General features: G+C 38.3%; 2 protein-coding genes across 5 annotated transcripts in view; one reads left to right on the top strand and one right to left on the bottom strand.

The window, feature by feature from the left end:
- The window catches only part of LOC107689053 (protein cramped-like), a 19,104-nt gene extending 12,539 nt beyond the window's left edge, over nucleotides 1-6,565 (bottom strand). The window contains exons 1-4 of one of the 4 annotated variants that reach the window (XM_016486933.1): nucleotides 6,452-6,565; nucleotides 4,159-4,529; nucleotides 2,532-2,734; nucleotides 196-349 (exon numbers count right to left, since the gene is read on the bottom strand). In XM_016486933.1, coding sequence (XP_016342419.1) covers nucleotides 196-349; nucleotides 2,532-2,734; nucleotides 4,159-4,529; nucleotides 6,452-6,543 — 820 coding nt within the window. In that variant the 5' untranslated portion in view covers nucleotides 6,544-6,565. Of the gene's footprint in view, nucleotides 1-195; nucleotides 350-2,531; nucleotides 2,735-4,158; nucleotides 4,530-4,616; nucleotides 4,883-4,911; nucleotides 5,337-6,451 lie in introns of those variants that run through there. The other 3 variants (XM_016486934.1, XM_016486935.1, XM_016486932.1) reach the window with 3 other exon arrangements.
- Nucleotides 6,566-8,004: 1,439 nt separating this feature from the next.
- Nucleotides 8,005-18,621, top strand: LOC107689055 (hematological and neurological expressed 1-like protein). The gene is made up of 5 exons (XM_016486938.1): nucleotides 8,005-8,248; nucleotides 9,034-9,185; nucleotides 17,562-17,710; nucleotides 18,163-18,205; nucleotides 18,330-18,621. Exons 1-5 carry the CDS (start codon nucleotides 8,193-8,195, stop codon nucleotides 18,563-18,565), a joined length of 636 nt encoding a protein of 211 aa, XP_016342424.1. The 5' UTR covers nucleotides 8,005-8,192; the 3' UTR covers nucleotides 18,566-18,621.
- The last annotated feature ends 508 nt before the right edge of the window (nucleotides 18,622-19,129 follow it).

Here is a 19,129-nt window from a genome sequence, read left to right as displayed (position 1 = left end):
ATTTAAGTTGAACTGCGGTCCTAGTGTATGCCGAACCGTGTGTGGAGAACGGTACAGTTCGATTTTTTACCGAGAACCGTTGCACCCCTACAGAGGACGGTTTTCCACAAGACAATATCCTCCTATCAAACAAAAGACTCCACTGTAGCCTGTAAATGTCATTCAAAGTTTAAACTGTGCATCTGTCAGTCTCACCGTTGTTGAAATCAATGTGTTTAGAGATCTTGTGCCAGGTCCTGTAGTAGAAATGCCGCACCTGCTCCTTGTTCTTCACCATACTTGCCGGTTTACCCTTCTTCTTATATTTAAGAGCTATATTGTTCTGAATAGCTTCAAAATCCTTCCCATGCTATGAGAGGACAGGAGAGAGAATGACAGAGGAAAATGTATTTATAGCTGTTCCAAAAGATTTAATGAAACACAAAAATCCTTCAGGTGCATGACAAATTAGAACTTATTAAGAAATAAATCAATAAAAGATATCACAGACCTCAATTATACCTTTAGAGATGACATGTAAATAAATTAAACCTATTAGGACATTTAAATATCAGTCTGTCCTACTCTGAAAATGTTATTGTCCCATATGATGTGGCAGTCGTGGCCTAATGGATAGAGTGTCGGACTTGTAACCCGAAGGTTGCGGGTTCGAGTCTCTTGTCCAGCAGGGATTGTAGTGGGGAGAGTGAATGACCAGCACTCTCTTCCACCTTCAATACCATGACTGAGGGGAGACCCTTGAGCAACCCCCAACTAGGGCTGTGCGATTTGGGGAAAATATCTAATTGCGATTTTTTTGACAGATATTGCGATTGGGATTTGATTTGTGATTTTAATTTTGCAAAGTCAAGCTTCAGCTTAACATTTTCAATAGTGTGCAGCACAGTATGGGTATCATTACCCTGCTGAGTAAAACAATAGAAACCATCACAGAAATTCTTATGGTTTCCATTAAAACAATTACAAAATTCCTTTTTATAGTGCGTTTTGGGCATTATTCCAATATGAATTATTGTTGTTCTATTGCTTCCCATCTGCCAGATTACATTCCACCAATAGAATCCATCAAATACCAGTAGACACCATTATAGTTTACATTAAAGCCAATATAATTCCCATTATAACCCTTAAATCCATTAAATTTTCTATTGTGTTTTGGGAGGGGTTCTATTGTTTTATTTCAGCAGGGAATATTATAATGGTATTACTACTTTTACAGAATATACTTAATTACTGAATTTCACAGGAAAGATTAGTTTATTTTGTGTAAATAAAGAACTGTATTACTTTAGTCAATTATTAAAGTATTACATAGGTTATATAGGCTGATTTATTCATTTGTAAGTATTTGGGATTTTAAGAACAAGTGGAAAATGTGCTGAATGTTTAATTTCATCCAAGTGAAATTAGCAAAGCGGTTAGACTTAATTTACACTTGTTTTAAACGCGGAGCCAGGCGTGAGTTGACACAGGTTGCGCGCATGCGTCAAGCCTCGTCCTGCCAGATGCGCTCATGGAGACGTGCAGTGTGGAGCCGTGCACGAGTATAAATAAGCATTACGAGACAGGCTGCGTGTGTGCGGCGAGTGTAAACGGCTCCTCCGTGAGACGCGGCAGAGAGGAGCGAGTATGAGAAGCATTCAGAGAATTCTGAATTGGGAATAGCGAACATGCATTATAAACTTCTTTCAAATTTCCCCAAGAATCTGTTGGGGAGATAAAATGTGCAAGATAACGTTCATGTACTAATAAAAACATCTAAGAATATATATTTTATTCTCCAGTACTGAAAGCAGAACCGATAAGGGAGCTTTTGATATGTGTTGTAACAGTTCTTGCAAATTAACTTTACCGTTTTTGTTTGGTGTCTGTCATTTCAAAGCCAAAGTAATCTCATATTACATAAGTTTTTCTTTAGGATTAATTTGCCTAACTGTCGATCTGACCCTGTAGACGCCATAATCACACACACACACTCTCTCTCTCCCGCTTTCTGTTTAGTTTTTTTTTAATGGTGGGCGTTTACGCAGTTGGCTAGAGCAGTGCTGATTGGGGAAAACGGAGGTGCACTCACTCTATTGGTTAGTAAGGCTGCCACTCAAGGCTGGCAGTCATGCATATGCTCTGGAAGAGTAATATCGCGTCCAAATCGCAGGCTTTGCGATTAGCAAACCACAACGTCTCAAATCACGATTGCAATTCGATTAATCGCACAGCCCTACCACCAACTGCTCTGCTCCACGGGCGCCGCACCAATATGGCTGCTCACTGCTTCGGGTGCGTGTTCACGGTGTGTGTGTGTGTGTTCACTACTGTGTGTGTGCGTGTTCACTACTGTGTGTGTGCACTTGGCTGGGTTAAATGCAGAGCACAAATTCCGAGTATGGGTCACCCAACTTGGCTACACGTCACTTCACTTTCTTTTTTTAATTCTCAAAACACCACTGAAAAAATCCTGCAATTTACTAAAAGTCCAAAGAGCCGCCGAGAACTTTCAGTTGGTTTTATTATCACTAAAGCTGACAAATCACCTCATAAAGTCCTTCAAAGAAACTGTTTTTGTCCTCAGTGCTCCAAGACTCCCACTGTCTGCGCACTCGTTTCTGACTCCCCCCTTCCTCCTTCTCTGCAGGCCCCTGGCCCTTTGGGGCCGATCTGGATGTCCCACCTGCCCCAGAGCTTCCGGCTGAACCTGCAGCGGCTGTCAGACACACAGAGGGACCTGCTTCTGCACCTGAGAAAAAGAGAGGAAAAGAAAGAGGGTTAGTATGTCAGTTCTGAACACATGATGTAATTCTTGCAGAGGAATGCATTGCAACAATTATCTTATATAAATGTATATATATATATAAAAATTATATATATATATACACACACATACACACAATAATATCATAATGTGCATCTATGTAAGAATCAACTATGCATTACTGTGCTTAAATATACCTACTTAGGAATTGCTTTTACACATTTTCCAGACATATTCCTAATGCAAAAATACAGTTTTTCAGATTACTGAGCACTGTTGAATTTAATTCACACTATGGCATATCACTTTCACCAAGGCATATCTACACCAACCAAAAAACAAGATTAAACTTTAAAGGAAACACACAGACACACACACAAAACAACTGTCACTCATACGCAAAAGATATCAGTAAAGAGTGCTGAAATGGTCCAGCTTAATTTGAATGGCTGTGCAACCAACTAAAATTGATTTATAATACTTTGGGCTGTTAAATTTATTTTTGGTTGAACATAAGAGATTTACAAAACCATGAAAACACCACTCTTTTAAAAAGCAAATAATCACAACAAACAAATAATTATATTGATAATTGCATAATTTCAGGCTGAGACCTAATAGAAAACTATTATATTTTTGTTCGCAATTAGAAAGGCTTACAGATTATTAGCCTATTTAAGTCTTTTTATATACCGTGTTAATGTGTGTGTCAACAAGAGTGTCAGGAAGTATGTGAGGAGTCCCTCGGAGGGCATCCAGACCTACTGCTCAGTGCACTGATCCAAAAACAACACGTTGGGAACCGGAGAAGCCAATAACTCTCCCCCTTACTTACACACGAGAGCATGCAATGAGAGAACCCCAGGATACATTACAGCATGCAAGCCTACTGTCTACATTTAAAATAAACACAGATTCCCTTTATAATCCCTGTGTACGCTTAGATCGCAAACAGATCACTCAAACTCCTGACTTGTGATCCTGATTCAATGTAGATGCAGAGTGACCATCTCCTCATCAGATTCATCAGAATGAAACTCCTGACAGTGATTTGTCACCTGCTGCTGGGTGACAGCTAAACAAGGGATATGAAAGGGAAATAAATGAATAATAATTGAGCCTGCTGATTTAAAATAGTGCACTGATGCTTATTAAGGCATTTAGTGAGGTTACAAGCAACCCAAACATCCCAGAGCTGAGATGTAAGAGGCTTCAGTGTGAGCAGTTTGTCAAGTCACTTTCACTCGAGAAAGCATGAGAGCTTCTCCGCGCTGACAAATCAAAAGCAGCCCAAAGACTCACAGATTGCCGTACAAATGCCCCAAAACACGCTCAAAAGTGAGATAAAAGTGTAGAGAAAGGATGCACTGACAGGTGGGCAGCGGACGCACGTCGAGATGGCCACTCACCTTTCGCTTTCGCAGCGCCGTGACCGTTCAGCGCCGGGGACGAGGCATCTTTCCGTATCCGCTTGCTCGGAGGTCGCACGCTGGAGCGAAGAAAATGATGCTGGTCCTGGTTGCTCGGGGCGGCCAAGACTGGGGAAAGCGCTGTCGGGTTCACCTGGGCTCCGGGTGGGCTTGATGTTTGGCTGGAAAGAGTCGGAGCCGAACCGGGGCTGGCCGCGCTTGATGGATTAAGTGTTTCCTCTCCGACTCTCTTTGTACTCGTCTCCTCGCTCGCCTGATCTGCGCTCTCTCCATCCTCGCCTCCTTCGGGCTTTCGGTCCGGTTTGCTCGGCCCCTCGACTCCCGAACTGCCCCCTTGGCCCACTGTCATCCTGCGAAAACACAAACGAAGCATAATCGTAAACATTTTCCGCGACACAAAACAACGATCAACTTGGAAAGACGACATTCTGCTCAACTCAACATGGCCGCCGCTGTTTGTTTCAAATCCCCTCTCACCGTCCCGACAAATCGCATCGGAAAAATACCCCTTCGGTTATTGACGAATGTGACCAAAAACACTCGTCGTGCTTTCATCCCAGCCTCCCTTTTGTGTAGTTTCGCGTGGCTCGAGTTGCGAGCTGCCCTTTATTTCCCTTGAAATTCAAGCGCGAGCGCCTTCACTTTAGCGCCCTGCAGAAACGACAGACGACAACGCAAATCTTCCGCGCATTCGACCTCTATCTGAAGTGCTTGTTTCTCACGCACTCTTACCCATTCTCGAGCTCTTCGGAAGCAGACGGCGTCTTCTTTCTCTTCACCATGAGTTCGAAGATTTTCGAGAGCAAAACTTGAACATAGTCGAAGCGCAAACGAGGTCAGGCAAAGTCGTCCTCTCCTGGCTGCTGCTGCTCCTACTGGGGTTCAACTCCGCGCAGCGCAACTGGGAGCTTCTCGTAGCCACAGCAACTCTGACTCATAAACTCACTAGTTTTATCACAACAACAAGCACACCTGTCATTTAGCCATGTTCATGATAAAACGACACACGATGACGCTAAGTTTTAATCCAGATCTGCGTTTTGAGGCATTTCGGTCAATTCAAACCTATGCACGCAGCCGCTGTTCTCCCTCTGGACTTTGCTTACTCCTTCTACGTCATCATAACTTTCAGGGCAGAAGCTGATTTATTATTCAAATTTAAATTTCGCTCAGTGACACCCACAGTCCCAATTTATCCCAAGATAAGAGTGCGTTGATTTCATCATCTCAACAACGAGCAGGACAGACTCGCTAGATCACATGAAGATCACGTAGACGAGAGGGGGTGTGATATGGTGCTTTGCATACACAGCAAAACAAATAAACATTAAACATTAGTAACCTAACATATAACAGTGACTCCTTCTCGGATCTGTTCATCTTTGCTGTTTATTACAATAAAAAGTTTGCAATAGTCAACTGACACCATGTTTTGCTTGATTAGGGCGTGTCTTCAGTTCACAAGAGCTACAAACATTTTTGACATAACAGACTTTGTCAACCACTGAGACACTTAAAGTTTTTACTTTATAAATGTAGTTGTAAACAGCAATCGTGCATGCTTAAGATGCTAGAAATCAATTGCTTCCTATTATATTTTAAACATTATTGCAGCCAAGAAAAAGAATCTTTCTATATATTGTGTGTAAAGCAAAATGTAGCTTGATTTATCCCACGAACAACATTGTTATAATGTCTATAATGAAATAAGATACAGCTAGGCAATGCCGACCTCAGCTGCTCAGCCACTGCAGCTGTCGATACCACAGTCACTATTTGTGGGGGGCATTCAGATGAAACAAAATGTTTTTATTTCATCCTCTTGAGCATTCAGTGAAATGTGCTCACGAGTATGGACGCCTTAACAAGAACAAAGCTAAATAGCAAATTTACACTGCACGAAGCTCTGCATGAAGCACTGAGCACCAACAGCTTAAAATACAACAACTTGATTTAGTATCACATGCACAATTGTGGGCACTGTTTGACAGTGTCAAAGTCACAATATTAGTTGGTGACAGCTTAATTATAGATGCTTGTCAGCCCACAAAAAGGGGGGGGGGGCATAATATATTGCATCACGGAGTGACTGAAGTCTGATTTCAACATAACCGAATGCAACAACTGATACCTAACCAGCAGTGCCAGCAGAACAGCCGTTAACTTGCTAGCTAAACAGTTACCGTTTCGTTTCTGCTGAAAACATATAAGCAGCTCAGATGTGTAATGAATAATTACGTCTTAACAAAAAATGATTTTACAAGTTCTGTACCTGCTTAGGAGATTTTTTTGGCCTTGAGAAACTCCACGGTATCCAGAAAGACCAGAGCAGAAAGGTAGCAGGAGAACCGCTGAGAGCTGCATCCCTTCCTGTTTTCCTCTGCTGTCAGACACGCCTACCACAACTCAAAAACAAATCCTCTGATTGGCCAAGAGTACGTACGTCGCCGCGTGCGTAAAATGATTGACGGAGAAGTTATTCAGTCAATCATGAAAGACAGAAGGGGCGTTTTTTCAAAGTAGCCAATCAAAACTTACGTTCGCGGAGCGTAATTTCATTCACATGGCAAATGTTTTAAAATAACGGTCCCACCCAAAATGAACATAGACCGACGAAGCAGTATTGTTACTGAAAGTAAATGTAATTTACTTTATGTAATTATATGTACAGTCACTGCAATGTATTATATAGCATTTGTATTATTATTGTACATTTAATTACAATAAATATTTTATATTGTGTATACATTTTTTATTTTTTTATATATTTTTATTTTTTTAAACATGATAGAATTCATGATAGAATTTCAAGAAATTATACAGAAAAAATATCTTCTTGTCTTGTTTGGTTAATTTATACCTACGAATATAAAATGTAACGATAATTAAAAAAAAAAATCCCATATGCTCTGTTTTTAATACCCTTATCGCAATTTATCATAACAAAAATTAATATCCTGGGACCCAGGCACAGTCTTTTGTCCTCTGTAGAGGACATTATTTTTTAGTGAATTTCTCTGAGAGCATACATGCCACATACATGAATGTACAGAGCACATTCAGGGCTTTTTAGAGATATCAAATGTTTGGAGGTTTGATTATAAACACTCCCTCTCCTTGGTCTTTAGATATGACTGATATTGACAGAATGATCAAACTTAGCACTCTTAGGGAAACATGATAATGTTTTGTAATTTTGAAAATGTTGTCAAGTTATTACTCCCACTATTACACTTCTTCTTTCGTTTGCCCCAACAACACATTAATATGCAAATTAGATGCAACGTATAGGCCTAAACATTGTATAGAATGGGAATATCAATTTATGGGCATTTTACGCAAATATTGCATAAAGTAAAATAGTATATCAAATCATTTTGTTTATCTTTCATAACATAGTTGAGAATCATCTTTGTACAAAGTTTGGCTAAAATAGCCTGAAACCTAAAAACTGATTGGTGAATGAAAAAAAAAAAAATGTTTTTGCCTATACATGCCTTTTCATGTCTATTTATTTTTTGAATAACTTGGTCCTGGCATCATCTACAAAAGACAGAATATAATATAAATAAAATATATTTTTTCAAAAATGTTTTTTTTTTTCTCCATTTGTTTCTTATGCTCCAACCAATGTAATGACAAAAAAACTTTTTTTCTGGTTCTCAAGAGGATATGATTTATTTTTTTCATATTTTATAATTGAGGTTGCAGTCAACTACTTTGGAAGGCGGTGCATTTAGTTAACCAATCAACATCCGAGCCTACACACTCTTTTGGCCATATTAACCTTACAGCCAATAGAAATTTACTTAAATCAGACTGATTTCTAAGAGAGTCATTCACATAATCAAATTTGCAGTTCTGCCCTAAATGCAAATGAGCTGTGCAACAGCAGGCTTCACGGTTTTTTTGGCATAGACGTGCAGTTTAGCGGTTGTGGCAGGGCTCTTTCTGCGGGGAGGGCTGTTGCTGAAGTTTCTGGGTCACGTCGCAGCAGACCGAGACAAGCAACCATGACTTCAACAAATATGTATCAGGGGCTTGATAGTAGTGGCAAACCAAATTCAAGGTATGGGTCGTGTGCTGACAGTTGATCTGGAATAGTCTGGTGTGTGTAGATGGTTTGGTGTTGATATTTGCTTGTGTTTATCTGAATCATCAATCACGATGCTTTAGGAGAGTGAGTTGGGAACTTTAGCATGACTAAGCGCTAACGTTACATGCTAACTCTACTAGTTAAGCGAAAAAGCTTGTATTGCATTTACAATGTGTGCTCAAATTACTGGATATAACTGCACATGATCAATAATGTGCCGTGGAGTGTGTGATGGTCAAATATGATATTACAAACTGTGATGTCAATGTGGTCAATATTATTTGTTAGCGGCATATGTGCCGAGGCTCAAAGAGAAGGTCTGTGAGCTACATAGACGCATTTTACTTATAATCAGAAATATATGTGTAAATTGAAATGATGGCTACCTTAAAAATAAACATGAGTTTATGAATACATATGAATTTATGCACAACGCAGACTTCGAAGTAGGCTCATTTCCTTAAAGTGTTGTTGATCGGAAACGAATTTATGCCGCAGGTTGTAGTTTTGTTTATTGTGCAGGGCTTTAACTTTCTTAAAGAAATCCACGAATTATTAAAATTCAGCTTTGGATGTTAGGTACAACTTGGTGGCCCATAAAAGCCTGACCGCCTAAACTTGTAACTGCAATTGCGATGTTTAGCCTCACAGATAGGGTAGCGCTGTAGTTTTAGGTTATTTTATTAATCTATACATTTCAGTAATAAGATGTGTAATATTCGTGTGAATTCATGTACATACCTGTATGTTGTCTGTAGGATACTAAGACCTCCAGGTGGAGGGTCAAGCAATCTCTTCGGTGGTTATGAAGAAGACCCTGCTGCCTCCAGACGGCAAAACAAAATGTCCTCTTCTATTTTTGCACCTCCAGAAGAGACCCGGGGGGGTCCCAGACGCTCCAATCCCCCAGGTGAGATTTCAGCAGACACAGTCTTTTCTGTCTGGGGCCTCTTGCACTCTCTGAGTGAAAATCATCACCACACTGTTACTTAGTTTTATGTGTTCGAGACTCACTCTCTCTTCCACTATGCAAACAAGGACACTTTGAATTTATCATGTCACCAAAAGCATCAACCGATGTTTAGCCTCACAGATAGGGTAGCGCTGTAGTTTTAGGTTATTTTATTAATCTATACATTTCAGTAATAAGATGTGTAATATTCGTGTGAATTCATGTACATACCTGTATGTTGTCTGTAGGATACTAAGACCTCCAGGTGGAGGGTCAAGCAATCTCTTCGGTGGTTATGAAGAAGACCCTGCTGCCTCCAGACGGCAAAACAAAATGTCCTCTTCTATTTTTGCACCTCCAGAAGAGACCCGGGGGGGTCCCAGACGCTCCAATCCCCCAGGTGAGATTTCAGCAGACACAGTCTTTTCTGTCTGGGGCCTCTTGCACTCTCTGAGTGAAAATCATCACCACACTGTTACTTAGTTTTATGTGTTCGAGACTCACTCTCTCTTCCACTATGCAAACAAGGACACTTTGAATTTATCATGTCACCAAAAGCAACATCAAAACTCCTACCTCAGTCTAACAAACTAACCAGTAAATTAACTCTGTGAGATTATACACAGACTGAACTGATGAAATTAGACATCTAGAGAAGGTTAAAGGTCATGGTGATAAAACAGGCCAAGTATTGATCTGAAGTTTAAAGTGCTCTTAAACGTTGTCTAATTTTCTAAGTTCTGGGTTAATAAGTGGTTCTCTTCTGTTTGAATAGTAATATTTCATGCCGTTCACATGCTTTGCCCTAAGGGAGCAGGTGCTGAGAATGTCCCATGTCTGAACATTTCTCAAACATGTCTGAGAAATGTTTTTTTTCTTCACTGACATACGTGGTGTTTTATTATTGGCCAGGAAGAAACTGACTATGTCACTGTGGTATCATTACTTCGGTTTTAGAAATGACCAAATAGCCCTGCAAAGCAGGGTTATTATCGTTAATTAAAACTAAAACCAAGCTCACTTAAGGACTTGTTTAATAAGCTTTTAAAAGAAAAGGTTTCAGAATTTGTATCTCATGCAGATGTAAAAAATCTTGTGTCTTAATCTTTACTGATGTAATTTTTTATTTTGTTTGGTTTTTATTTTATTATATTTATGTAACTCTTGTATTTTTGTAACTTTGTTACTACTGCTACTACTACTACTAAAACCATAAAGTCTTTACTTGTTAAGTGAAATAAAATAAAATCAGAAAAACTTGATGTACTAAAATAAAACTAAGCTGAAATAATAAAACTTCACAGACAGACACAAACACGCATATAGTGGGTATAGAAAAGAATCACCCCCCCCTTTAAATTAATCCCATTTTGTTTTTGAAGACGGACAAAGATTTTGTTTTATCCAGCTGTATTTACTCTGTGCAACTTATAACATCCAAGTGAAAGACAACACCAACATGTCAGGAAAAAAATAAAAAAACAGAATCACCGAGTTGGAAAAAGCATCACCCCCTTGTGTCAGTATTTTGTTGAACCATCTTTTGTCAGTATTTTGTTGAACCACCTTTTGCTTTAATTACAGCCTTTAGTCTGTTGGGATATGTCTCTACTAACTTTGCACATTTATACTTTGCAATATTTGCCCACTCTTCTTTGCAGAACTGCTCAAGCTCAGTTAAATTTGATGGTGAGCGTTTGTGCACCTTTTTCCTCCTTCAACCACTGTGCTTTAGGTCATTGTCTTTTTGGAAGGTAAACTTTCTTCCCATTGACAGCTTTCTAGCAGAGGGCAGCAGATTTTCCTCAAGAATTTGACAGTATTTTGCCCCATCCATTTTTCCTTCTATCCTGACAAGTGCTCCAGTCCCTGCTGCAGAGAAACACCCAGAACAGGATATTACCGCCTCCATGCTTTACTGGAGGAATGCTGTTATTTGGATGGTGAGCTGTATTGGAGTTCTGCCAGACATATCGTTTAGTGTCGAGGCCAAATAACTCCATTTTAGTCTCATCTGCCTCAGAATCTTCAAGGTGTGTTTTGTCAAAGCTCAGTTGTGACTGCATGTGGCCTTTCTTGAGGAGGGGTTTTTTTTCTTGCAATCCTCCCATACAAGCCACATTTGTGAGAATTTGTGATATTGTTGTCACATGCACACAATGACCACTCATTGTCATAAATTGGTGCAGCTGCTTCAGAGTTGCTGTAGGCCTCTTGATAGCCTCTCTCACCAGTTTCCTCCTGGCTCTTTCATTCAGTTTGTAGCGAGTCTAGCGACGTCCTGATCCAGGGAGGGTTTGTGTTAAATACCTTCCACTTCTTAATAATAGACTTCACTCTGCTTCTAGGCATTGATAAAGCCTTTGATATTTTTTGTATCCATCTCCTGACTTTTGCCTGTCCACAACTTTATCCCGGAGATCTTTTGACAGTTACTTGCCACCCATAGCTGATTGTTTGCTTCAGTTGCACTACCAAGGAATTAAATGCTCCAGGAAAGCTCTTTTCATGCTGAGCTGATCAAAATGACCACAGGTGATCACAGTTGAAAGTCAAATGGCTTTGTGTGCCGTTGAGAATGTGATTAGCTACACCTGATTGAGTTTACAAGTCATTTTTAGGAGGGGGTGATTCTTTTTCCAACTCTGATTCTGTTTTTTATTATTTTTTCCTGACATGTTGGTGTTGGATGTTATAAGTTGCACTGAGTGAAAATAGCTGGATAAAACAAAAACTGTGTCCGTCTTCATTTCAAAGCAACAAAATGTGATTATTTTAAAGGGGGTGATTATTTTCTATACCCACTGTATATAAGACATGCACATTAAAATAATTATAACTTTGATTAATATATACAGCTCTGGAAAAAAATTAAAATACCACTGCATAATTATCAGTTTCTCTGGTTTTACTATTTATAGGTATGTGTTTGAGTAAAATTAACATTTGTCTTATTCTATAATCTACTGACAACATTTTCTCCCAAATTCCAAATAAACATTGTCATTTAGAGCATGTATTTGCAGAAAATGACAAGTGGTCAAAATAACAAAAAAGATGCAGTGTTTTCAGATGTCACATAATGCAAAGAAAACAAGTTCATATTCATTTTTGGTAACAACTTATAATAACTTTCATGAATAATTTCTTAAACATATGCGTTTATGATATGCGTAACAGATCATTAGTTAATATATGTTCAAATAAACTAATTAAACATTACCTAATAATTAACAGATCATTATTTCATGTGAATTTAAAATGCTTAATGTCATTAAACTTTCAATTCATATGATCATGCACTTTTTAAAAATCTTCAAATGATTTTAACAGATGCTATACAATGATTAAAAGCTTATTTGTTAATGTGCCACACTTTTGCTGCTATTGAGGTGTGATACGGGTAAGGTTAGGGGCAGGTTTGGTGGTATGGGTAGGCTTAAAGATTGGTTAAGGGTTCAGAAGTGTACAGGGGTCAATTTGATTACTATAAGGGAATGATTCAAGGAATACTCTGTTTAATGATATACAGTAGTATATTAATATAAGTGTTGAGGCAATAAAACATGTTTTGCACCCAAATGTGTTACAATGTGTTATGACTTTAGCAAGCATTTGGCTAAACTTACCACTCTTTACACAAACATTGTTACAGCAGCCAAAAGTCCAGTGCCCATAAATAGGGATGCACCGATATGAAAATTTTGGCCGATACCGGTAACCGATAATTCTTTATATATGAAAGCCGATATCCGATATGTTAGCCGAAAAATCTGAAAAATGATATAATTTGAGAACCTGATTACCAAAAAAGTCTCACCATTTAAAAGGCATTAAACACTTCAACATAAATCAAACATAAAGCAGCCTTACAAATAAATAAAATAATGTTTAAATAATTCAAACAAGTCACTGGACAACATTACTTACGTGTAAAAAAAATAATAAAAAAATAATCATGTGCCATGGATAAATTAAACGGAATAACCTCCGCACTGACAATAATGAAATTATTTTAATTAAACCATATTGTTGATGAAAATAATAAGATACAAATAAAAGAGGTGGTCCATTCTGCTGTTGGAGAGTGTTGTTATATAAACTACAGCAGTGCTCGTGCATTAAATCATTAACCGGTGCTAAACTGCTCACTGCATCATGTAATTAATAACTCGAACCATCAATGTATGAATCAAACTCACTTAGACAGCCAACGGTTTCTTTTCTACGCGTAATTTTTTATATCCATGTATGTGGTTACAGTAAAATCATATAAAACAGTGAAATTGCTCAGGAAATCTGTCCTGTCTTGCCTGCGCTCTAGACGGTGACGTGTGAGCGCCACTGACAGATTCTTCACTCCTATTGGTTGTCGCTCACGAAATTCGCTGTTCATTTGCATCAAGTTAAACATTTCTTAACTTTTGTCGCTTGACTCTCATCGCTTGACACGCCCACATTCTGTCACAAACGGTCACTGTCGCTTGTGTCGCCGGAAGTCGCCAGCTCTCCATTGAAAATGAATAGGAGCATGTCGCTTTGTTGCTGTGTCACTGGCAGTGTGAATGGCCCGTTCACACCGCCAGTGACTTTTTCGCTGCTTGTCGCTTGTGGCTGGCAATTGAGGTCGCTAGTGGGCGTTCCCACTACTGGTTGCCTAGTTACCCCCGTAACACTCCACTACAGCAGATGAATCACGTGCTCTCCACTGACTTCACTCCCATTGGTTGTCGCTCGCGAAATTCGCTGCTTATTTGCATAAAGTTGAAGAATTCTGAACTTTTGTCGCTTGACTCGCATCGCTTGACACGCCCACATTCCGTCGCCAACAGTCACTGTCGCTCGTGTCGCCGGAAGTCGCCAGCTCTCCATTGAAAATGAATGGGATTATGTCGCTCTGTCGCTGTGTGTCGCTGGCGGTGTGAACGGGACACGCTCTTGGCTCTTCCCGTAACAACGCGCTGAAACACGGCAAATAATTCAGTTTTTTTTATTACGGTAAAATTGTCTTTATAATGTTATGTATATGACATTCCCAATTATAGTTATTAATGTTGTGCATTGCTGTTTAAGTTGTGTGTGCTGAAGAGCTGAATGAACAGCTGAAGTGCTGCCAGCTTATTTAACTCAAGGAAATGCATAATATATGAGATTAATCAGATATTAATACAACATAAACATAATATTACAAATTATGTACAAAAAGACGCAAATCAGAATGTGTAACTTCTGCTGTGGATGCGCTCTTCCCTTAACAATGCTCTGAAACATGGAAACCAAACCAAAAGAATTCACAATGTTTTATTATAATAGTGTTCTCATTTTAATGTTATATACATATGACAATCCCAATCATAGTTATTAATGTTGTGTGCTGCTGCATGCGCTGAGCTAAATGATCACCGGTAAACAGAAGCGCTCTATTAACCGTCTATTAGCTTAACCAAACGCATTCTATATGAGATAAATCAGATTTATATGCATAAAATAAACACAATTTTACAACGTACAATTGCACAAAAGCCTGTAAATGCGCAAGCGAAATTAACTGTGCTAGTCATGAATGTGTAGATCCATTGTGGATGCGCTCTTCCCATATCAACGCGCTGAAACACGCCGAACAAAGATTCCATAATATTATTTTACAATAGCTAATGATCTCATTGTAATATGACAGACTTGCCCTGCACATGTTTCAGTTCACTGTATTTTCCTTTTCAAAGTGATTCCAATAATATTTCAAGCAATTAAAAGCCATCATGTCGAACAGTGCGCATCTGAAGCGTCTCTGAAGGAAATGATGCATTATTTATTGGCTTTAAGATATCGGCCAAATTTTCTTATGGTTTGATAACGATAACCGAAAAATTAATATTTATCGGCCAGTACCGATATGGTGGCCGATATATCGTGCATCCCAACCCATAAAGGTACTTAATAATTAGTAAACATTTTGAAACATTTACAAATGATGAATAGTTTCAAGTTTAGATTGGGTACTGCAAAAACATGAATAAATGATTTAAGATGTGAAAATAGGGTGAATTCAGGTCAATTGGGTCACCTTTTGCCATTGAGATGATTGCTAATAAAGATACTAATGATTAGTAAACATTAAAAACATTTACAAAAGATGAATAGTTTCCACTTTAGATTGGGTACTGCAAAAACATTAACAAATAATTAATAAATGATTTAAGATGTGTAAATGGTACAAGTCTACACAAACAAAGATTAAAAAAAATGTGACCTTTACAGACTGTGGTTAGGAGTTAATGAATAATTTGTTAACATGAGTAGTTTGTGAAGTGCTTAAAATGACTATTTATGCTTTTTTTTTTCTCAACATTTGTAAAAAAAAAAAAAAGAGAAAAGAGAGCTTTAGGTAATATATGAACTGAAGTTAAATGAAATTTGTTAGCATTTAAAAGTACATAAACAAATAAGCTTTTAAATATCGTATAATTTCTGTTAAAATCATTTGTAGATTTTTGAGAAGTGCATGAGTGTATGAATTGAGTTGAATTACATTTGTAAGCTTTAACTAATGATCCGTTAAGCATTATATAATATTTGTTAATGATTTAATGATGAAGCTTTTACTCATTGTAAACTGTCAAAATCATTTGAAGATTTTTAAAAAGTACATGATCATATGAATTGAAAGTTTAATGACATTTGTAAGCACTTCAATTTACATGAAATAATGATCTGTTAATCATTAGGTAATATTTAATAAGGATATTAGTAAACATTAACAAGCACTTTCTCTTATTTCTAGCTATGTGAATATTTATTAAATAATGATCTGTTAATCATTGAAGAATTTTTGTTGATAGTTTATTAATGAAAGTTATTATAAAGTTTTACCTCATTTTTAAACAACACACTACTTATGTTTTAAATTAGGAACAGTTTAGAAATCAGTATTTGGTGGAATACTTGTACTTGCCTTATGTGGCTTGATTCATGTGCCCCTCACAAAGGCGAATGGGTGTGATTCCAGCCTTGCTGAAGCACCCCTTAGATCATCGATCCTCCACCAAATTTCACAGTGGGTGCGAGACACTGTGGCTTGTAGGCCTCTCCAGGTCTCCGTCTAACCAACTTTTTTTTTTTTTTTACTCCAAGGCCCAACAATCAATATTGCAAGCCCCCCCAACCTTTTCTATTCACAAAAATCTTTGAATTCTAGTGTTACTACTTTTCAACTCTATGTAATTACTTTTAAACAAAACTAATCCAGGATAGATTTAAACATTGAGTGTTCTTTTTTGCAAACATACTTCGAAAAAATTACATATGCAGATATTCTTTACAACTAAATTACTTAAGTATGTAAAGCTCAATTATACAGTAACTTTAACAAATAAGCACAAGTCAACCTGCCATACAAAAAAAGACAACAGGGAGACACCAAAGGACTGCATAAAGCCACTATACAGATCTATTCAGAATCACTAAACACACCAAAATACAAATGAAAAATTAAACCATTCGAAATGTGTGGAAACGCAGCGATCTGAAGGCTGCTCGATGTCATCAGTCAACAGACAGGTGCTCTGTCAGAACAAGCTTTTTTAAGCGTCTGATACCCATATGTACATAAACACCACTGATCCTCACAAACTTCTCCAAAACACACTTCTTCGGCGAGCATCCTTTATAAAACACTAGCTGTACATTAATTTTGACAGCCATGTGAATTAAAAAAGTGGGGGGGGGGGAACCTTCTGAGTGTGGAAACTCAGCGATCTGAACACTCGCCTAATGTACGACTCCTGTATGTCACTATAATCATCTTTACCTTAATTACAATCGTCATCCATCAAAACGTTACTATCACGACACTGGCTTGCTTTATCCAGCCGAGAGCTGTAGTTTGTGTATCATAGGCTCATGCAGCGGTCCAGTGTTTTGAGACGCCGTTCAGGCTGTATTTCACACAGCGCGATGAGAAAGGCTTGAGCTGCTCCGAAATGCAGAATATCACGGAATACGTACAAGTATTACATATTTAACATATTAATAATAAAATTAGTGAATTGAATGTAATTGAATTGAATTTATAATTTAATCTCACATCCCACCATGGAGGATCGCTGAGCCCCCCACCCATCCCCGGTTCTTGCTATAAAATTTGAGCAGCTACAAAAGGAACCTTTGGTCAGCATTTTGTCAGTTGCTGAATTGACACAACGCTTTATAAAGGTCTAAGAATGTGTACATTTTAATTTATATGTACATTTTTAGGAATGTGCATCATGTGTTCTTGTATAACTAGCATTGGTGTCTCTCAACAAAATCTTATTTATGTTTATCTTATTGTCTCAGGTGGAAAGAGCAGTGGGATATTTGGGGACCCAGAGGCTTCTTCGACTCGGAACAGGCCTGTTCCCCCTGGTGGAGCCTCCAGTAACATCTTTGGGGGTGCAGAGTCGACCCCACCTTCTGTGAAAAGTCAGCATCCCAACAAACCAAAGGTAGACCAAACCCATTAGCCTACTACACCTTGTATATATGTATTTTTTTCTGGAGCAGCAAATCAGTATATTAGAATGATTTCTAAAGGATCATGTGACACTGAAGACTGGAGTAATGATGCTGATAATTCAGCTTTGCCATCACAGGAATAAATTACGTTTTAAAATATATTAAATGGAAAGTTATTTTAAATTGCAATATTTTAGAGTATTACTGTTTGTTTTGTTTTGTTGTTGTTGTTTTTTTACTGTTTCTGATCAAATGAATGCAACCTGGTTGTTTTTTTTTTCAAACACATTTTAAAAAAAATTTACCAACCCTAAACTTTTGAATGGGAGTGTATGTGACTCAACACAAATTCATAATCATTTTTTATTATGCTTTCCACAAAATTCTTAAAATCTGAAAATGTCCACCCATTTCAACTCTAATGCCCTTTCATTCTCTGTAGGACAATTTAAGTGTGGGTGTACCTGCTACTCCAGATCCACCAGGTAAAGAAAACCTGTGATTTACCAAACATTAGTCATCTGTTCTTCATGCCCCAGTTTGTTTCTCCTCCATGTTTATTGTTGGCAGGCAGTTCCGTTTCCCACCTTTTTTTTCTCTCACTTGCAGCCCCAGTGCCTAAGAAAAAGACTGCAGTTGAGGAAGTGAAGGTGGAGCCAGTGACCCCTCAACCAACACCTGAAAAAGAGCCAGCAGCCCCTGCACCTGCAGCCAATCAGAATTCTGAGGCAGCAATGTGGCAACCAACAGGAAAGGACCACGAGCCACGCCTCGGACCCCGCCCTCGCTCTCACAACAAAGTGCTCAACCCACCAGGTGGAAAGTCCAGTGTGGTTTTCTATTAGCCATAGCCATCATTGTCACTTCCTTTCTTCCATCTGCTTTTAACCTGTACTAAAACGTATCCTTTCTCATTTACTTTCTCCTTAACTTTTGTTTTTGTTTTTTTCCCCTTAAGTCTGTCACTCTTCTCTTCATTCCTTTTTTTGATTCTGCACTTTCTGATTCATTCCTCACTTTCCCTTTTCCTTTTCATCTAATTAGAATCACTGTTACTGTCGCTCCTAAAACTGAATGGCTGTTTCCTTTCAAATGTTTTGCATTGACGGTTGTTTCTCTATATGATTATGTTCTGTCAATTTGCTAATGTATTAAATACAAGTTTGCATCATGAATCTCAGAAAAGTCTATGCAGTGTTCAACTGGTACCACTGTTGGTCGCCAAAGCAAGCTCTTCAGTATCAGCGTATTCAGATCTCCCTTTGAAACCCAGTGAATGTGTTCTGATGGCAAATTCTTTTGTGCAATAAGGTGACTTCACTTCTCATTTTTGTACTCTGCTCTTGCATTTTTTTTTTTATGCAGTTATTTTCCCTCCTTTTTTCTGCCTTTCCACCCTGGTTCTCGAA

The sequence above is a fragment of the Sinocyclocheilus anshuiensis genome, unplaced genomic scaffold, assembly GCF_001515605.1.
Source record: "Sinocyclocheilus anshuiensis isolate Anshui unplaced genomic scaffold, SAMN03320099.WGS_v1.1 scaffold653, whole genome shotgun sequence".
Taxonomy (NCBI): domain Eukaryota; kingdom Metazoa; phylum Chordata; class Actinopteri; order Cypriniformes; family Cyprinidae; genus Sinocyclocheilus; species Sinocyclocheilus anshuiensis.
The sequence above is the reverse complement of the archived record's forward strand: the minus strand, read 5'-3'. Positions and strand labels throughout refer to the sequence as shown.

Bases quoted from the DNA above. Each gene is read 5' to 3' on its own strand.
- LOC107689055 (XM_016486938.1), top strand. From the start codon at position 8,193: ATGACTTCAACAAATATGTATCAGGGGCTTGATAGTAGTGGCAAACCA. The intron at 17,711-18,162 runs GTAGACCAAACC...CATTCTCTGTAG, and splicing joins AGCATCCCAACAAACCAAAG to GACAATTTAAGTGTGGGTGT. The intron at 18,206-18,329 runs GTAAAGAAAACC...TCTCACTTGCAG, and splicing joins TGCTACTCCAGATCCACCAG to CCCCAGTGCCTAAGAAAAAG.